Genomic DNA, 17,700 nt, shown 5'->3' with positions numbered 1-17,700 from the left:
TTTTGTATGGTGTAGTTTAAGTAATAAACTTGGAACTAAAAGGCATGTAACTGTTAACTAGTTTGTGTGTTGCCCTTGTTTTAATTCATTTAAAATTAATTTGCATTTGAAGGAATAAATAGAACCGTAGAATAGTTAGGATTGGAAAGGACCTTAAGATCAGTGATCCTCAGCTGTACCTGTGGAAGATCTTGAAATGAAATGTTGTTTTTTAAAAGCAAGTCTCTGTACAGTGTTTTGATACAAACCGGAAGAAATAAGCAATTCCTAACTGCTGTGGACAAAAGCGTGGAAACTCTGTTTTTGTCAGGAGAATATTCAAGACTATTTTCCTAAAATAGCTCACAGAATCAGTTTTCTCCTTTATAAATGTATCACAGAAGTGTGGGTCAATCATAGCGCTCGGTGCTGGATGAAGCTGCTGGGCTCTGCTGATACCAAAGGGACCGCCCTGCAATATTGTATCCAGTCTAAAGTGGGCAATTTGAGATGTTGAAGGAAGATGGTTTCTTCTGTGGCTTTTAAGTAGGATGCTCTGGATGCTAAATCCTGCTTTGGAAGATTAAAATTACTGGTTTGTGGTAGCAGACAGGACGTTTGGTGTCCTGTTTTTCATAATATACCCATAGGGATGTGGCATTAATCATCTCTGCATAGAAGGGGATGCGTGGTTTGATGTAGTGTGACAGATCTTACAGCTGATGAGTCTTACCATAAGTCTTTCAATTTTTTTTAATGCTTGAAATACTTGCTTTCATACTGAACAAAATGTAGTAATCTCTGTGTTTGCTTTCCATGACTTAGATTAGTGGTAAACTTTTTCTGTTTAGTGCGGTTTCTTGCAAATTTTTGTTTCTTGTTAGACTAACTCTGTGGATACTTACTGTTTACATCAGCGCTGCCAGTAAACTGAAGTAAGTGTGTTAGTTTGTTTGCGGTGGGTTATGTGGTGCATTTCAAGTATATGACCTAATAAAATGTTCCTGTACCTGCAATGGTTTATAGGAAGGTTTGCCATTTAGTTGTATTTTCGATGGTTCCCTTTTGATAGGAACTTGTCCTGCAACTTTGTCAATTACAGGAGCTGTATGTCAATAAATACAATAAAGGTTTATTCCTTATACTGATAAATGGTATGCCGTTTCATTACTGTCATCTTTGTGTATCTATTTTCTTTCATGTGCTCTCTTGGAATTCTATTACAGGTCAGAGTGCACAGATTGAATGAGCTGGAATACTGTAGAGTGCGTTGAGTGAGAAAATAGATACTTTGTTTTGGTTAGATTCTTTTATGTAGGATACACTAAACAATTTTATTTTGGATACAAAACCCATCTAAACGATCTTCCCATAGACACCATGGGTTTTCTCCCTAATTGACTTATTTCCAGTATAACCATTACAATATAGACCATATGTATACAACTTGGTACTGTAAACATTTGACACATAATTTGCATTCATACAGAGATGAGCTGGCACAGTCTATTAGCATAGTTACAGCTACATTACTTCAGTGGAGCAGCAGAGTGGGAAGAAAGTGGTATGCACTTATTTGACCAGCTTTACTTTCAGGTGCTTTTAAGAGATCTGTCTTTGTTTCATGTTAATACTGGCTTCCATTTATACTATGAATGGAAAGGGAATGTTGGATGTCACTGAGTATATCTTCCTTTGAACAGTCATGCGGTAAAATGCATTAAGCTGGGTTTATGTAAACAGTAGAGCTGTTCAAACTATGTGGATGTGTCAAGGGATGTTCAGTTATCCCAGAAATTTGCTTAGTGGTGTTTTTGTTGTTGGATTTGTTTTCTTTAATAGTGGTGATTATCACTGGATTCCCTTTCCTCAGCTAGAATTATTTGGCATTTTTCCAAAAGTACGGATTTGACCTGAAGAGACTTGCTAAGAGAAAATAGGTGGTATGGGTTTTTTTAAGTGAAATTGTCTGAAAATGATTAGTGAACTCAATATGGACAAATACTTAGTTGTGGATGCTTAGCCAAGGTAATTCCATATGGAATTGGGCATGAAATGGCACAAAATTTTTTGAAGCTAGTTCTTTTAAGACCAAAAGGTCTTGCTTGTGATAGAGACTGTAATTTGATTCTTCAGTTGTTTGTCAGTCTTGACCTTTTAGTTCTTCTTTTTAACAGTTTCTTCATATGCTTGTTTCAGAAGAAAGTGGAGTGGTTCATTCATGTTTAAAAAGACTATGTGGTGCTTAACAGTTAGAATTCTCCAGGTGGTGGCATCTGCCTGCGAGAGCCCCTCTTCAGCCCTTGTAATATATTAAAAAATGATTTTATTTTGCTATTTGGAAGAATACTTTCTTCTAGTAGTAACTTAATGAGTTGAAAGGTAAGTTGTGAAGTTACAGTGCTGGTAATACTGCTGGCTAATGATGTTCCTAGTGTAAGCTTCAGTTTTTCTACTGACACAGCCACTGGATTGGCTTCAAAAAGCCACTGATTTTTTTCATGTGGGTACATGTCACTGTGGTGTTTTCTGCTTGTTTGTTTGTTAAAGCTTGTCTGCTTATCTTGTCTGTTTATCTTACCTGTGCCACTGTGACACTGCTTGGCACCTGATGCATACATGCTGTACATCAATATTTATATGAAATCATCCATCTTTGAGCCAACCTTAGAATCTTTACCAGGCAGGCAGGCCAAAGAGTGAAAAACGATTATACTGAGCTAATGCTTAGCATATATGTTCAGTTAAGAAATAAGCAGTAGCTGCTTGGATGAAGTTTGCAGTTATTGTTACTGCTCTTGTTTTGTGGTTATATGGAACATTTATTTCTGAGCAGTTTTGCTGAAGTACTTAACATGCAGTTTGTAACCTTCTTGGTGAATAGGTTAAGACAGTTTCTCCTGGGTTTATGTGTGTGTGTTTTTCTTCTTTCAAAAGGAAGTGCTCAAAAGATTCCTCCTGGGTCATCTGAAAGATGTTGCACATCAGAGTAGTTAATGCTGCATACATAAGGACAAAGACATTTCTTTGCAGTGTTTTTCTAAATCTGTTTGATGTTGTTTGTTTTTTTTTCTTGTATCAAAGTAGATTTCTGCTATAAAATGTACTTGTAGTTCTACTCCTGTTTAACTATGTTGCTGTCGTTTAGCCCATATTAGTATTCAAATAGTGCAGATTATTTTCTGTGGCCATGTGACAGCTTAAAAATTGTCAAACTGAGTAGCAGAAGAATAATACAGCTACTCTTTAAATGCATTATTTGTGCAAAGTGCTTAGCATTTTATGTTAAAAGAATGGACAGAAAGGCAGGAAATAAGAGATTATGCAGGTTACATGAACAATCAGCTTTTTCTCCAGCAATAGTCAATAAACCACTGATACACTTATGCAATACCTGGCTTTGTTAAGATGCTCAAAAAAAAGAGATTTGTTTTATTGATGCACATGCCGCTCATTTTAATGACACTGTACATACGTAATTGGACCAAACATGGTATCTAGTTACATGAAGTAGTACATTGAACGTAAGGCTTGCTCAGAATCAAATACACAATTGCTAATAACAGTAGTTTCCTGAAATCCTTGTCACTCTACTGACTTTTGATCTATATTAGTATGATTCTGATGGGTAACATATCTTGGGGGCTGGAGAAGGGAAGGGGGATTAGAGCTGAACCCCAGTGATATCTTTGTGCTTTTGGATAAACGTCACATAATTCTAACCAGCAGGACAGAATCCAGTGTGAAACTTGTACTTGATTAAATAATCCCGCCTTCATCTCACTTCATGTTACTGTTCAGTTGAGGCCTTTCAGTCCACTTACTTGAATTTGGGGATTCTCGATGCTGTTTTTGGCTCTAAGGAAATGTTATCGGTTGTAATAGAGTCCTATTTAAGTATATTCTCTCTCATTGATAAGTACTTATGTTAGAAATTTAATCTCAAGAAATATCTTATTAAGAAGAATTTAATTTCTCTTTAAAACTTGATTAAATAAATTATAAGTTACTAGTGATACTGGTTTTATGATTTTTTTATGATTTATTCTGAAAGCTTATTTATGGTTTATTCTGAAAGCTTATTTATGGTTTATTCTTAAAGCTTATTTGTGATTTAAAATAAAGAACAAACCCCAAAGCTTTCAACTTACCTGGCACATCTGAATCTCAAGCAAGAGCTGCTCTCCAGCTGCAATGTGTATATCAATACACAACACATATAAAGAGTTCACATGAAAGCTGTTTCTTTTTTCTTGTGGTAATAGAAGGTCTGTTGGAAGTCTTCAGCGAAGCCATGAATATTTATTTTAGCCTTTAAATAAGAATTTTCTTTCAAATGACTAAATTCTTTAGTTTGAGATTTTTCTTTATTCCATTCCTTGAAAACATAGTGTCTGAATTTTCATTTAGGCTCACTGGGGTGATTTTAAGTTTTCCTTTGTTATAGCAACTGTAGCTAACATGCATAGAAATAAAATGCCGCTAAAAAAAGGTTTAGAAAAATGTATTTAAACCTACAGCCCTTTGGGCTGTTCAGAGCTTGACAAGTTATTATTCAAGGTTAAGGGGTATACAGTGGTGATGTGTGTAAGTTTAGTAAGATGTTTTAAAACTTTTTTTTGTTGGTAGAGAAAAATGTCTTAAGATAACAGAAAAATGCCACCAACTGAAAATTTACTCGTTCTTGCCTATTGTCTTATGAAGATGAAATGTGGGATGTCACGTAGGCAGTCAGGTTTTACTGAAGTCCAAGTGTTTCCAGCGTCCTCTTCTGAGGCTGTCAGGGCAGAATATACTCCTTGTACTCCAGTGCAACCTTGCAAGAAACAAACAGATGAACCACAGATACGTCTAAACTGTTGGAACATACCGTGTTTCAACTGCAGACAAAGCTGCATGGGAGGATCCGAGAGATGTATGGTGTTTTCCCACTAGTATGTAGGGAGAGGAGATAAAAAGTATTAAAGGAGGGAATAAGCTGGGAATAGAAGGTGGCAAGAATCAATAATGAACAGAAATCCTTAAAAGGTAGCTTTTGCTTCTGTGTGTTTAACTTCCCTTTTACTTGCTTCCTCCCAGCACCTTTCAGATTGAAATTACTTTTCTGATGGCAATTTGTGACCAAATTATTCAGTCTGTCTTTTCATGCAGGACAGGACTGCACTGGTGAAACCAGCAGTGCTGTTTAATGCTGCTGAGAGCTGTGAAGTAGTTGACAAGAATAATGCTGCAGAATGGGAAAATAAAGAGTTAATACAAAGACACATGACACTGGTGTACGGTGTCCTCCTAATAAGTTTCAGGGGAAAGGATGGATTATGGCTGCTTATAGGAGACTAAGTATGGGAGACAGCTTTCTTTCAAAACTACCTAAGACTTTTGCCTAGGCTGTCTTAGGGCTGGACCTTTGTGCAGTGGCACTGTTATGGTCAGTCTCAGCTGTATATTTAATCTGTAGGATGTGTGGTGATTTATGATGCCCAACAAATTTATGCTCTTTGAAGCCCACCTGAAATTATTGTGAGTGCTTGGTATAAATGAATTTGGGAGGTTTGGGAACTTCATCTGGCAAAGATTTTTCAAGATTCTTGTACTTCTTCATCCAATTCTTTTTACTGCTGTCCCTTTTTAAATCGTTCAGGTACAGATTTATTGCAACCCAGATATAATTGAGTTGGGAATTAGTTCAGAGAATCATCTCTTTACTCCCATTTCTAACATCTTGTGGTCCCTTTTTTTTGTGTGTGTGCCTTAAGTCTAAAATGCATATGTTTGCAACTGTTTTGATTTTTTAAGATGGTCTTGAAAGAGTAGTTGTCTCCACAGATTCAAAGCTTTTGCTTTATTTCATCTCTTGTAACTGCTTTATTTTGCCCACTCTTCTCAAGACATATGGTGTGTGTACTGTGAGTGCTTTAAAGCAAGGTCTTCATGTTCTTGCTCTGCAGAGCTTCTAATACAGACTTTGTCACAGCTGGTTTCTAAAATACACTGTACTCCTGTATACAGTGGTAGGCTGTACTAATTCATTTTATTGGGGAGGTTGTTCACAACCAGGAGTTTGTCTGTTGTGGAAGGTCTTGATTGAAAGTCTTCAGCTGGCACTCAGAAAGATGGTCACCAATGGGAGAGGAGAAAAAATGCGCGTTTATTAACCTTAAGTTTGTAAGCTGTGCTTTTCTGTGCCAGCAGTTCTTGGCCAGATCTTTGTTTCATCACCCTTCTTTCAAACGAATTATTCTCTTACTTTATTTCTGTGTTTTTGAGACCTGCCTGGTTCATAATTAATGAAGTAAATATTCTCATAATATCCCAATATTAATTATCCTAATACCAATTATGCTAGTATCTTAACTGTCTTTATATAAGAGGACAGACCAATCTCCACATGCTTACGTATAAATGCACTGTATCTATATGTAATATGATTAACATCTCAGCAATAATTTGGAGCATCCCAATGGAACAGTTTGAGTTAATATTTTCAAGTTGTAAAACTGATATATATCAAAAGCTTCTGAAATAGCCAAGAGGGTGGTTAGGACCAGAGTTCACTGCAGGCTCCCGTTGGAGCTGTTAGGCTTGCTTTATTCATTAACTAGGCTGGAGCTGAGTTAACACTGGAGTGCGGCACACCAGATGGGTGGCACTGGAGATGACCTCCCTTCATAAAACAAACAGAGCTTTGGTTGCTTTTCTTGCAGTGGCCTCTGCTCTCTGTTTGTCACATGTTGTTAGTTATCACTGGTGGCCTTTATTAGGTGGTGACCCTTTGCAGTCCATATTACTTAAGAGAGTCCTTAAAGGATTTTATTATTTGAGCCTTGCTGGTTTGAGCTAATGGTGAAGATGTCAGTTGACACACAGTGCTGCATTGCAAGTTCCTTTACTTAATTTCTACCTAGCAGAACGTTTGAAAATGAGTTGTGTTGAAATAGACTTTTGTCAAGGAACAGCAAAGGAAGTCTTCCCTGGAATAAATTGTTTGAATATTTTCTCTTTCTATTTTATTAGGTCACCTTAATATATACATATGAAACTGATTTACTGTTCTAAATGATGAATAGAAGCTGTTTTGAAGACTTGCTCTCACTATAAATTACAAAACCAGAGAGCAAAATTTTGTCAGCTGTATTACTGAGCTGTAGCAATCATTATGTAAACGAATTAATTGCGATTAAACACATTTAGGCATAAGAAAAAGAAACTGTAAGTAAACATACTCCTATACCTAAGAGAAATCCTTAGTAAAACTTGGAACTCAGCTTTTTATTTAATGCATTAACTTTAACATTGTTTTCTCTGCTTTTATTTAATTCTATCCAAGATCAGTTTGACATGTGTCTCAAATATGTTTTGACTTCTAGTAAATACAAGATTAAAGAATATAAGAACAAATAAATGTATCTCTGGGGTTCATAAACATGTAACAGATGAGGAAAAAAAAGTGCTGTCAAACTTAGCATAGAGTTATCCTTCATTTCACATCAACTTCCAGTTAGGGAGAATTAGGCTTTCTTCTGGAAAGAACAAACCCAGAATTAGAATATAATCATTTAAATCAAGGTTTCTTCCTTTCAGATTTAAATTAGAATTGATGGGTTGGTTTGTTTTGGTATGAGTCGGTCTGCTTTAACTAAAGGTGTGACCTTATTTTCCTGAACCTTGAAAGCCAGATTGGGAAATTCCTTGTTGCTCAAGAGAGATGCATTGAGAAATCTCTTTGTAGATGTGCTCCTGTTGTAGCTGCAGGCCTTGAGGGGTGGGAGGAGTGTGCACATCAGATACAATTTTTAACTAGAGCAGAATGGCTGAAAGCCAGTTAGTCCAATAGAGATTGCTATTGTCTTTTTCCTCCTTCCTTGTCTCCCTCCCTCCACAAATGTGGTTGGCTTCTGATTGCTGTTAGGTTGTTCTTTCTTCTGCTGCTTACAGCTGAAAGGGGGAGAGCTCTTCTGGAAATGTGTTTTAGTCTTAGGGTAGTGATCACATAACACAGTAATAGATAGACCCTTGGCTGCCTGTGCAGATTCAGGTGGTACTTCTCATTGTGCATGTGTGTATATGTATTGATTATGTGCGTGCATCAGTAATGATGTATTCTGAAGTCCTCATAATAATAATGTTATGAGGTAGTCTTTAGAGAAAAAAAAAAGGAAAATGAGAGGGTTAATGATTGTCAGGGTAAAACTGGTATTTTCTCCAGTCATGCTAAAAGCCTGATAGAAGTGAAAGGCTTGTGGCACCAGCTTTTAGTTGGATTATCTGGTCTTTTTTAATATGAGGCTAGAATTGACCTGCAGGGTCCCTCTTGGCTCTCGGTGTTAATCCGTTCGTGGAAATGATCACGAATTAGTAGCTGTTAGAGCCTAATAGGGGAATTTATGATAGGAAAACAAATTGCATGTCAACAATTATAAAAGTGACTTTAAATTTTGACCCTATGCTTGAAGGCATTGCATAAATGTAAGCATACGGTGTTTGTGACTCACATGGAGGAATGTAAAGCACTGAGGTGCCTGTATGATAGTGGAATTGGAGATAGCCATAGGGCGTACTGGCAATGCATCATTTTATTATTCTACAATATCTTAACTAGGTTATGGTTAAAAGTATTTAAAATGTGTCATTCTGAGCTATTTGTAACTGTTTAAGTTCTGTGGGAGTCACTTACAGAAAACATGTGGTTATATGCTGCAGAAGGTAGGGGGTTTATTTTTTTATGCATCAATCTTTTGTGCTGTGTTTCAAAGCAAGTGGGAACAGATGGAGGCTTGCTTTTGATACAACATAGCATTTAAAACTCCAGTATTGTGAAGAGGGTTTGTATTACTGAAAGATTTCAATATGGAGGTTGTTTTGTTTTCACTATGAAGCTGTATTAGGTAATATTTTTGTATCCTGATGTTAGAGGTCAAAGTATTAGTACAGTAAATAATCCTCTATGTCTAAGATACCTAAATATATAGTGCTAGTTTTCATACTGTGCTCCTTACTTCAGGAGAAACCAAGAATCGATTGTGGGCTGTCTGCCAGTGGGACAACACTTTGTCTCTCCATATGGGAAGAGCATCTTTTGCTGCCCCAAAAATGGGATTATACCATTGGCAGGAGTCAGTTCCACCTTTGCCATTATACCATTGCCAGGAGTTAGTGACAGCTCCTGAGCTATTGCTTTTGCCTGTAACAGTTTATCCTGTGTGAAGAATGCGTCCTTTCTTAAAATCTGTCAGTGATGAACCTGTGACTTTTATAATGTCTGTATTCAATGTTTACTGTCAAGACAAGCAAATGTTGTCTTTTTGTGTGTGTAAGGTTGCTATATCTTTGTATTCACGATATATATTTATACCTGTATGCACACACAAGCATCTAAACTGGCAAGCTGAGAATGGAAAGTAAATTCTTTCCCGGCTGTTACTGGCCTTGCATGGCTGATGTGCTTGTGCTAGCATCCTTGACAAAATATACTTGGAAGTTCAACCAACCACCAAAAATACATATGTCAATACATATTTTCATACAAGATAATGCTAATTCCACATCAAGTGTTTTTTCTTCTTGGAGATGCTGTACTAAATGCTTAGAATTTTATAGGGGAACAAATAAATAAAATTTAGTGTAAATAAGGGTACTTAATATGAAACAGTGAAGTTTTAAGTTAACAGGCTGTTAATATTTTTATGGCACATAAAACCACATAAATAGACTTCAGAGTTCAAGCCAAGTTTGCCAATCTGTGTTGAAATTAAACGCAAGACATTTTGTCTAGCCAAGAACACCCAGTGAGTCTTGGGTAGCTTCAAAAACAAAATACAGACCTTTAGCTTTCAGAGTACTTTGGATGCCCAAATGTTAAGAAAAGGCACTTGGGTTAATCAATATGTATTTTACCTTTTCCCTGAAACTGTTGTTTAACTGCTGGTTTGAGATAACCGTAAGGCAGAAGAGCTCACTTGGCTGTCTCATGAACTGTTTGTTCTTAATGAGCATTATATTATTTTCCCCTCTCGTTTTTCTAGGCTGTTCACTTAACCCCTAGACGATGGCTGAACCTGCAGGAGTACCAAAGCAAGAAAATAATGGCAGACCATGGGGTTACAGTTCAGAGATTCTTTGTAGCTGATTCTGCAAATGATGCCCTGGAGGCTGCTCAGAGACTAAGTAAGTTGACTGATAATGGGAGAAATTTGCTTCACCAGATAGCAATCTGGAAACCCAAATTGCTTTCTAATAAGTTGTACGCACATCTACTAATTGATGTATATTGAAAAGCTTTGATATGTTGTCCAGACAATAAATATATGCTTCATTTCATATGTGAACAGTAGTTTACAACAGCAATATTCAAACTTTAAAATGTTTTGAAGCAGCGATGGAAGTTATTTGTTGTGGCATATTTGATATAATTTTAGGAATGGAAGTAAATGAACTTGGTTTTCAAACAAAAATTTGCTCTTAAAAAGCAGAGGGAGAAAAAGGTTGTGGACTCTCAATTTTAAGATATTCAGAACCCAATTAGACTGAGCTTCCTGTAGCTCACCCTGTTTTGACCTGGTGGGTTGGACCAGATGATCTCCAGAGGTCCTTGTAACCTCAACTGTTGTATGCTTCTATGAAGAAATGAGAATTAATTCTCATATATGTTTATATGTACTGAGAAAGAGAATTATATGTGTGCATATTTGTATGTATGTTTGTCCATATGGAGAAGAAAAAAAAAAGGTAAGTTGAGAAAAGGGACTAAGAGAAGGCCATGAATTTAAAACATCCTCACTTTTGTGTAGTGAATTTAAAATGAAAGTGTGGGTCAGAAATGAATTTATGTAATACCTTTTCTGCCAGAAGGAAATGCATGGAAGTGTATTTGTCGTCCAATTCTAACTCTGAGAGAAGTTTTCTGCAATAGTAGAAACAGTAGTTTGCATAGTTTTCCTCTTTTCGTTTAGGTTTTGTTAATGTATCACACACCAAAATGCCAGAGGCCAGACATTATTGTAGTCTAATTGTGTAGGAACAGGAAGCTTTTCTGTTTTATGTTTTATGCTTTACGTAATGCACAAGCCACTTAGTTAAATGCATTTCTGTTTTGCACACTGGAAGGTAAATTAATGCAACTTATATCAGAGTCTCATCAGACCTTAAGTAGCTGAATAGCATTAGCATAACGGCTTGCTAAATATCTATAACTTAAGGTGATACATTTTTCAGCAATCAAAGCCTTCTATGACAACAAATATGTTTGAAACAAAAACATTCAATGTAACTGTTACGGTCCTTTGGCAATGCAAAATGAAAAATGCTGACATAAAGCAAAGCTCATAAAACTGGGGGGTTTCCTCATGTTGGGATGTCTGAGAAAATCAAGAAATGCCATCTGAAGCTGGGGCAGGTTTTTTGCAGATCTTACAACACTTAAACTCTCCTCTTTATGACTGAACCCATAAATGGATTGGTCTGTCCAGTAACTATTACTGGTCTCAATCTCTGTACCAATTTGGAGAAATTAATTACTCCATTAAAGGCAGTGAACCTCTTCTGTTTTATGATGCGAGATTTAAATAACCTTTGTAGCTTGTTTGCTTTGCGAATTACAGGCATACTGATCTATTATAAAAAAAAAAGGGGTTGAAATTTAGATAATCAAAAGTAAAATCTAAAAATTATTTGCTAATGAAACTATAAGGCAAATTGTGTTTATTTTAACTGAGTTGGCTTGTTAACACTTCAAAACTTGTAAGTCAGTGGTAGCTTTCTTCATTTTATGTAACTGCATTCAACCATACTGCATGACTGGGTGTTAAAGAACGGTGGTTTATAGCATGGAATCGTATTTCTTGTTGAAATAGTTGACACTCCTTTGCTCCACTAAATAATTAACAGCATCCTTGTAATCCTTCTGATAGCGCGCTGTTATTCTGCTTCTAACATGCACTTTGAAAACTAAGCATCAGGAAGCGTCACAGTTTTGCTACTGTGGTCGTTGTTCCAATATTTCATCACCTTTATCATCTTCATGATCCTTCAGACTAGTCGTATCTCTGTCACTCAGGTTTACCTGCACAATTTGGTATGGGCTTCCGTCTTCTGAATATGCAGCCACACAAAGTAAAAAGTTATGGGCAAAACAAAAAACTTCAGCCTAGAGGAGGCACAAAATACTTTTCAGATGAAAAACCTAATGGAGGTGGCTGTGGGATTTCTTGACAGACAGGCGTTCTGCAATGAAAGATGGTGAAAGGAGAGGCCAATCGCCCCTGCCAAGTACTCCTCAAAAATCTGGTGGTTTAGATGCTGTATGCCACATTGAAGCTGTCCTTAACTTTCCTTCCTGCAAAGACGAAAGGATTCTTGCCAACATATTTTTAAGATAAAAATAAAGTTATCAAAACTTGAAAGTCAGGGGTTCAGTATTTTTCTTGTGAGAGGAGGTTCTTTCTATAGACCTGTTGTCATGAATACAGCTGAAACAATAATTTTCCTTGAGAATCTCAGAGCATTACATCACTCACATGGGTCTGTGTGTGTGATTAAGGGGTACAGATAAAGGGATAGAAATTCCTGACATGGAAGTTTGGTATTCACAAATTAATTTCACCAAATACTATGTGCTTGACAGAGGTGTCTGTGCTGCTGCTGTGCCTGCAGTCACCAGTTTTGCTGTTGTTGGGTTTCTTCTTGATGCAATGGAAAGAGATGGGATTAGATAATTCTTGCTGCTGTCTTCACTTGTCAGGAAGGTGTTAATGTTCTTGAAGGGGTTTGCCTTTATCCAGTATCAGCACTTTAGTTATAGTTTGCTCATTTTCTCTCTTGTGCTCTCTATTTTTATTAATATGTACACTGAATACACGGAATGTTAATTTTCTCAGTTTCAAAACTTGCCAGCAGCACAAAGGCGGTCTACAAGGAATTTTTAACAGAATTAAAGGATTGATTTTTTTTTTTTCCCCCCCTTCAAAGATAAGACTGGCAGATGTGAAGAAAATTAAAATGACATCACTAATATTGACTTCAAACGGAGTTGTACACAATAAGGAATACAGAATTAGGCCCCAAGGAATTCATTGCCCTCTACATGCTAAGCAGTTTTTAGGTGTAACTCTTGCAGAGCAGGGGATATTTACAGAATACCAAGAAATACAGTCACAGGTGGTTTTGTTTCATGTTAAAATTCCTAGTGTTTTCAAGAGAGGAAACTGTTTTGCTGCAACACTGTGCCCTTGCTTGGTCTGCCGTCTGGAGAAACACACCCTGTAGACAAGTTCTTACAGTTCTAGTGCAGGTATTTAACAGAACAAAGGGAAATATTTGAGGGCTTAGTTTTTCTCTGAGATATAAGATCATCTGGCTGTTGCAGTAACTCACAAGTCTTCTGATCTGGTTCTCGCTTAATGCAGTGGTACATTAAAGGCTTGTTTAGCCAGAGAAGGCATTTCATAGAATCATAGGTTGGGAGGGACCTTAATGATCATCTGGTCCAACCTTTCTAGGCAGAGCATGGCTTAGACTAGATGTCCCAGCACACTGCCCAGCCAAATCTTGAAAGTGTCCAATGTTGGGGAGCCGACAACTTCCCTGAGGACATTATTCCAATGGCTCATTGTTCTCATTGTGAAAAAAATTCTTTTGTGTCCAGTTGGAATCTCCCCAGGAGTAACTTCTGCCCATCACCCCTCATCTTTTCCGTGTGACTTCTAGTAAAAAGGGAGTCCTTTCATGCTATTTTTTTCCCTCATACTGTACTACTGATACAAGGAAAAATTCCCCATGTATGCATACATATACACACACTATTAGGGTGTGCATTGGGCAGATGCATTATGCAGTATTTCAGGGTCCATCATTTTCTCTAGCCTTCTTCACCAAAGGCCCTTAAGTCTGCTTCAGCCCATGCACTGTTCTTTAAGTTCTGCCTGATGGAGAAATTATTAGGGGAACCATCATTTTAAACTAGTAGGTGGACAAAGCTGAAAGGGATTGTAATTATGCTGGAGGGTGTTACTATGTGCTGTCAATTGGCTTTTTGAATCAGTAGAGAACTTACAGAGGTGGTTGAAAATGCTGACAATCCTAAATCAATGCTGGAAACTTGGCGTGCGTTTCTTTTTGTGATTTTCAACAAAAGCAATAGAGTGCTGCCTGTTGCCACTTAGAGTGTTTCATTACGTTTAGGAATCAGTCAGGTGCAGTGTTCACACTCTATCACAGAGAAATGCAATTGAATTGAGTGCAAGGCTTTTATTCACTCTTGTTTAAAAAAAAAAAAAGGTCTGACAAAATATAGTTTCTGCATGTCCTATTTCCATTGCCTTATGCATGAGGAAGCTCATAAAATTCGGCTTTGGACTGAAGGCATGCTTCTTATATCAGGCTGGAGAGGTAAACATGTATTTTATAAAGAGCAGAAGAGGTTTATTAAAGCCTCTTTCCATGAGGTCATTTACCTGTCACCTATTCACTACTTCTCAGAGTATTGAAAGAGTTCTCAGCCATGTGATCACCAGTCTGCTTCCCATCTCAGCCGGCTGGGTTTTTTACCTTAGCTGTGTTTAATTTAGATGGAAGGCTGCATTTTTTTTAGATGCAGTTTTAGATCCCTTATCTGAAAGTTCATCTCTCCAACACAAGTTGGGAAAACCACTTGAAAGCAATTTGTATTTAGAAAGGATCAGAAATTGGTCTTTAGCTTGGTAATGCCCTTTTTGTATAGATTATGAAGAAATTGTTGGTGGTAATGTCTGCATTTAATGTTAAGCTTTTATGTTAGGGAAAATGAAAAAGATCCTTGAACCCAGCATTTCTGAGGATATTAGAGATGTGAATTTAGGTTCTTTTTTGTTACACTAGGAAGAGCTTTTCTATTAGTATCCTGTACAGACTAGGTCTCTTATAAGGTAGTATTTAAGTAACTCAATTTCCTCCTCAATTTTTGAGATTGTTGGCTACTTAGCTGATCTTTTTTTTTTCACTGTCATGTGCTTTGCTTACATGATTGAATTTCCTTTCTTCTCTTCCATCAGGATAGGTAACAGAGGAATTGCCTCCTGCATTTCTGTGATTTTTCATATTTCTTTCCATTGTATAGTTCACTGTGTAGTAATAATTTTTTACATGTGTATAATGAGTTATTTCTCAAACCCCTCTATATACTTAGTGTTTGTAACTAGTTATTTTTTAGATCCCCTTGGATTATATTTCTCTGCATATGCTGAAAAATCGTGTTGCTGAAATAGCATTCCATGGAGCTGTACGCAAAGAACGTGCTTGCTGTTAAGGATCAGCTCTCCCATAAGTCCTCTTATTTTCTCTGACAGCTTTTATTAAAGTTCCTTACACTTAAATTATGGCTTTATGGAACTATTCTTTCAGACAAAATAACGCTATAAGTTATTGACTAATATGATTCTATTCTCAAATGGGTAAGTATTTAGAAAACAACCTTTTAAATTTAATAGAAAAGTAGTGGTGGATGAGCTGCCTTTGGACCATGTTCAGCATTATCGAGCATGAGTGTTTCTCTGTTCTGTTTGGCGGGTTTTCAGTGAATGGATTTGCCTTGTTTGAGTGATGAAATCCAAGACCAAAGCAAATCTGCATTTCCCGACTACTTCTCAATAAGAGGAAGTACCTGTTAGTACTCTGTTACTCCCAGTCTTCATGGGCATCTCTTGAATGTGTCCATTTGAAAGCTCCGCAAAAGTTGCCATTGTCTGTGTTTTTAATCACTTTCTGTCCCTTGCTCAGTTTCCTGTTTCTCAGAGCCCTTGCCTCGTTGCATCCGTTTTCTCTTGTTTCTTTCCAAGGCCCTCTTGTGAGTTCTGATTAAGAACAACCTCTTTGTTTTTGTGCTAAACCGTCGGTTGGATCTTACCCTCTTTACAGCAAATCTGTGGGAGTTGTGTACTGCTAAAAGTCATTGTGTGTTTGTGTGCATACCTTTTTCTGCCTGCTGAAGTTTACTTTGACCACCATTCACTTGACACAGCGGTTATAGCAATGAATGTTTCTGTGTATGATCAAAAAACAAATAATGATTGCTGCCAGTTCAAATACTATTTTTTCAATATTTTTCTGCTCTGAAATGACTTGATTTTTGGAAAAAAAAATCTAAATTTGGGTATTATGTCAACAGTTTACAAAATCTTGTTCATGTCTGAAAGTGATGAAAATAATAAACCAGTGTAAAAGTTATGAAGGCAGCGCCTTGTTGGTTATAGTTATTTAAAGTAGTTTTTTGTGGGAGGCTTAGTAATCAATATGCCAATGAGCCAATTTATTTACCCCATTTACTGGGTGAAAAAAATCAGTCATGGAAAAGCAGAGGAGTGAGGAAAGGTGTTAAAGGGTTGTGCTCACTGAAACCTGCTTTACTAGGGGTTTTGCTAGAGAGCTGCATTGATTTTGCTGTGATACAGCTATAGTGCAAAGCTGGAGTACTGTATCTGTTCAGTAGTAGTTCTTTTTATGGACTTTCTTCGTTTGCTCTCGCATTGCTTTTAGGTGCTTTAAGTTAACCTGTCCTGGAAGCTAAACCACACAAAGGCACTATTAAGGTGGAATTAGGGTTTCTATGTGAGGATTTCATACACAATGGCTGTTCACACTGCTGTGTAGCAGGGCCTTTCTCCCTGAACATAAGCCCTAAAATACTACTGCTTTCACCTCTCTGTGTACATGTTTTGCTTGGTTGGATTTGAATCTTGTAATTCCTGTTTATTCTCCTTCCTCCTTGCTGCCCTCCTTCCTTTGTGTTTCATTTTATTTCACAGAGGCTGCTGAGAAGTGGCAGAATTTTAAGTGCAGCAGTATTTAAGCAGTGCGTTATCCTTGGTAAACCCTGCAAGGGGTCTCAGTTAACTTTACTATGTGCCCCATTCCTCCTCTTCAGATAAGTAATATAATCCCACATAAGCCCTTGGCACCTGTGTGAAAAACAGGCAGTTGTCTAACACCGCATGTCTTTGTTGGTAATGGCCACGTGTTGCATCCTGCATGCCAGAAAAAAAGCGGTAAAACTTCCAGCTTCCCTAAGTGTCATTTTGAGTTTTATTCCTTTTGAAACAAAATTAATAAAAGATTTTGTCAAAGCTTACCACTGGGTGTTTTGTGGTGTTTCATGTTGAACCATGAACTTGCCATTGCAAGTTAAATTACACAGTGTTGCTTTTTACATACTTTAGATACGGAAATTCTTTGAAGGGCACTCTGTCTCATGAGGAATTAGGGAAATAGTTAATTTCAGTGGATTGTAATGAAAAAACAAATCTGGTTTGTTTTTCTTATCTGTTCCCTGTGTTAGAAAATTATATGCTGAGTGTGAGTCAGTAAATGCAAGCTTGAGACTGCTTACAATAGTTGGGTATTTTATGACCATTCTTTGTCACCAAACGTCTTCATATTCAATAGATTTATAGTAATCTGAGTAATGGATAGGGGGCTAACAAATCAAAATCTCATTTCAGATGTTTGACACTAATGTTGTGCTGACTTATTGTTCTCTGTGTTGTATTTCTGATCAAATTACCAAAACAGCTACTTGGAAGTAACAACACAAAGCAAGAAAAAATACTCTAGGAATGGGGTACTGAGTTTTATATTTAATGTGTGGCATAGAAAGTGGTCATTTACAGATTCCAGTTGTGTTAAATATATTAGTAGATTTTTGTTTATAAAAGAAGGAGGTGACAGAAGCCATAGCTCTTGATTCCGGAATTTTTA

At 37.0% G+C, this 17,700-nt stretch overlaps 1 protein-coding gene across 1 annotated transcript in view; it reads left to right on the top strand.

Moving 5' to 3' along the window:
- SUCLG2 (succinate-CoA ligase GDP-forming subunit beta) overlaps positions 1 to 17,700 on the top strand; it is a 126,848-nt gene that overhangs the window by 16,143 nt on the left and 93,005 nt on the right. The window contains exon 2 of the mRNA XM_062630242.1: positions 10,002 to 10,143. Coding sequence (XP_062486226.1) covers positions 10,002 to 10,143 — 142 coding nt within the window. The remainder of the gene's footprint in view (positions 1 to 10,001; positions 10,144 to 17,700) is intronic.

Source organism: Pezoporus occidentalis, unplaced genomic scaffold, assembly GCF_034315485.1.
Source record: "Pezoporus occidentalis ecotype Australia unplaced genomic scaffold, CSIRO_AGI_Poc_V1 ctg35, whole genome shotgun sequence".
In the NCBI taxonomy this organism is placed as follows: Eukaryota; Metazoa; Chordata; class Aves; order Psittaciformes; family Psittacidae; genus Pezoporus; species Pezoporus occidentalis.
The sequence above is the reverse complement of the archived record's forward strand: the minus strand, read 5'-3'. Positions and strand labels throughout refer to the sequence as shown.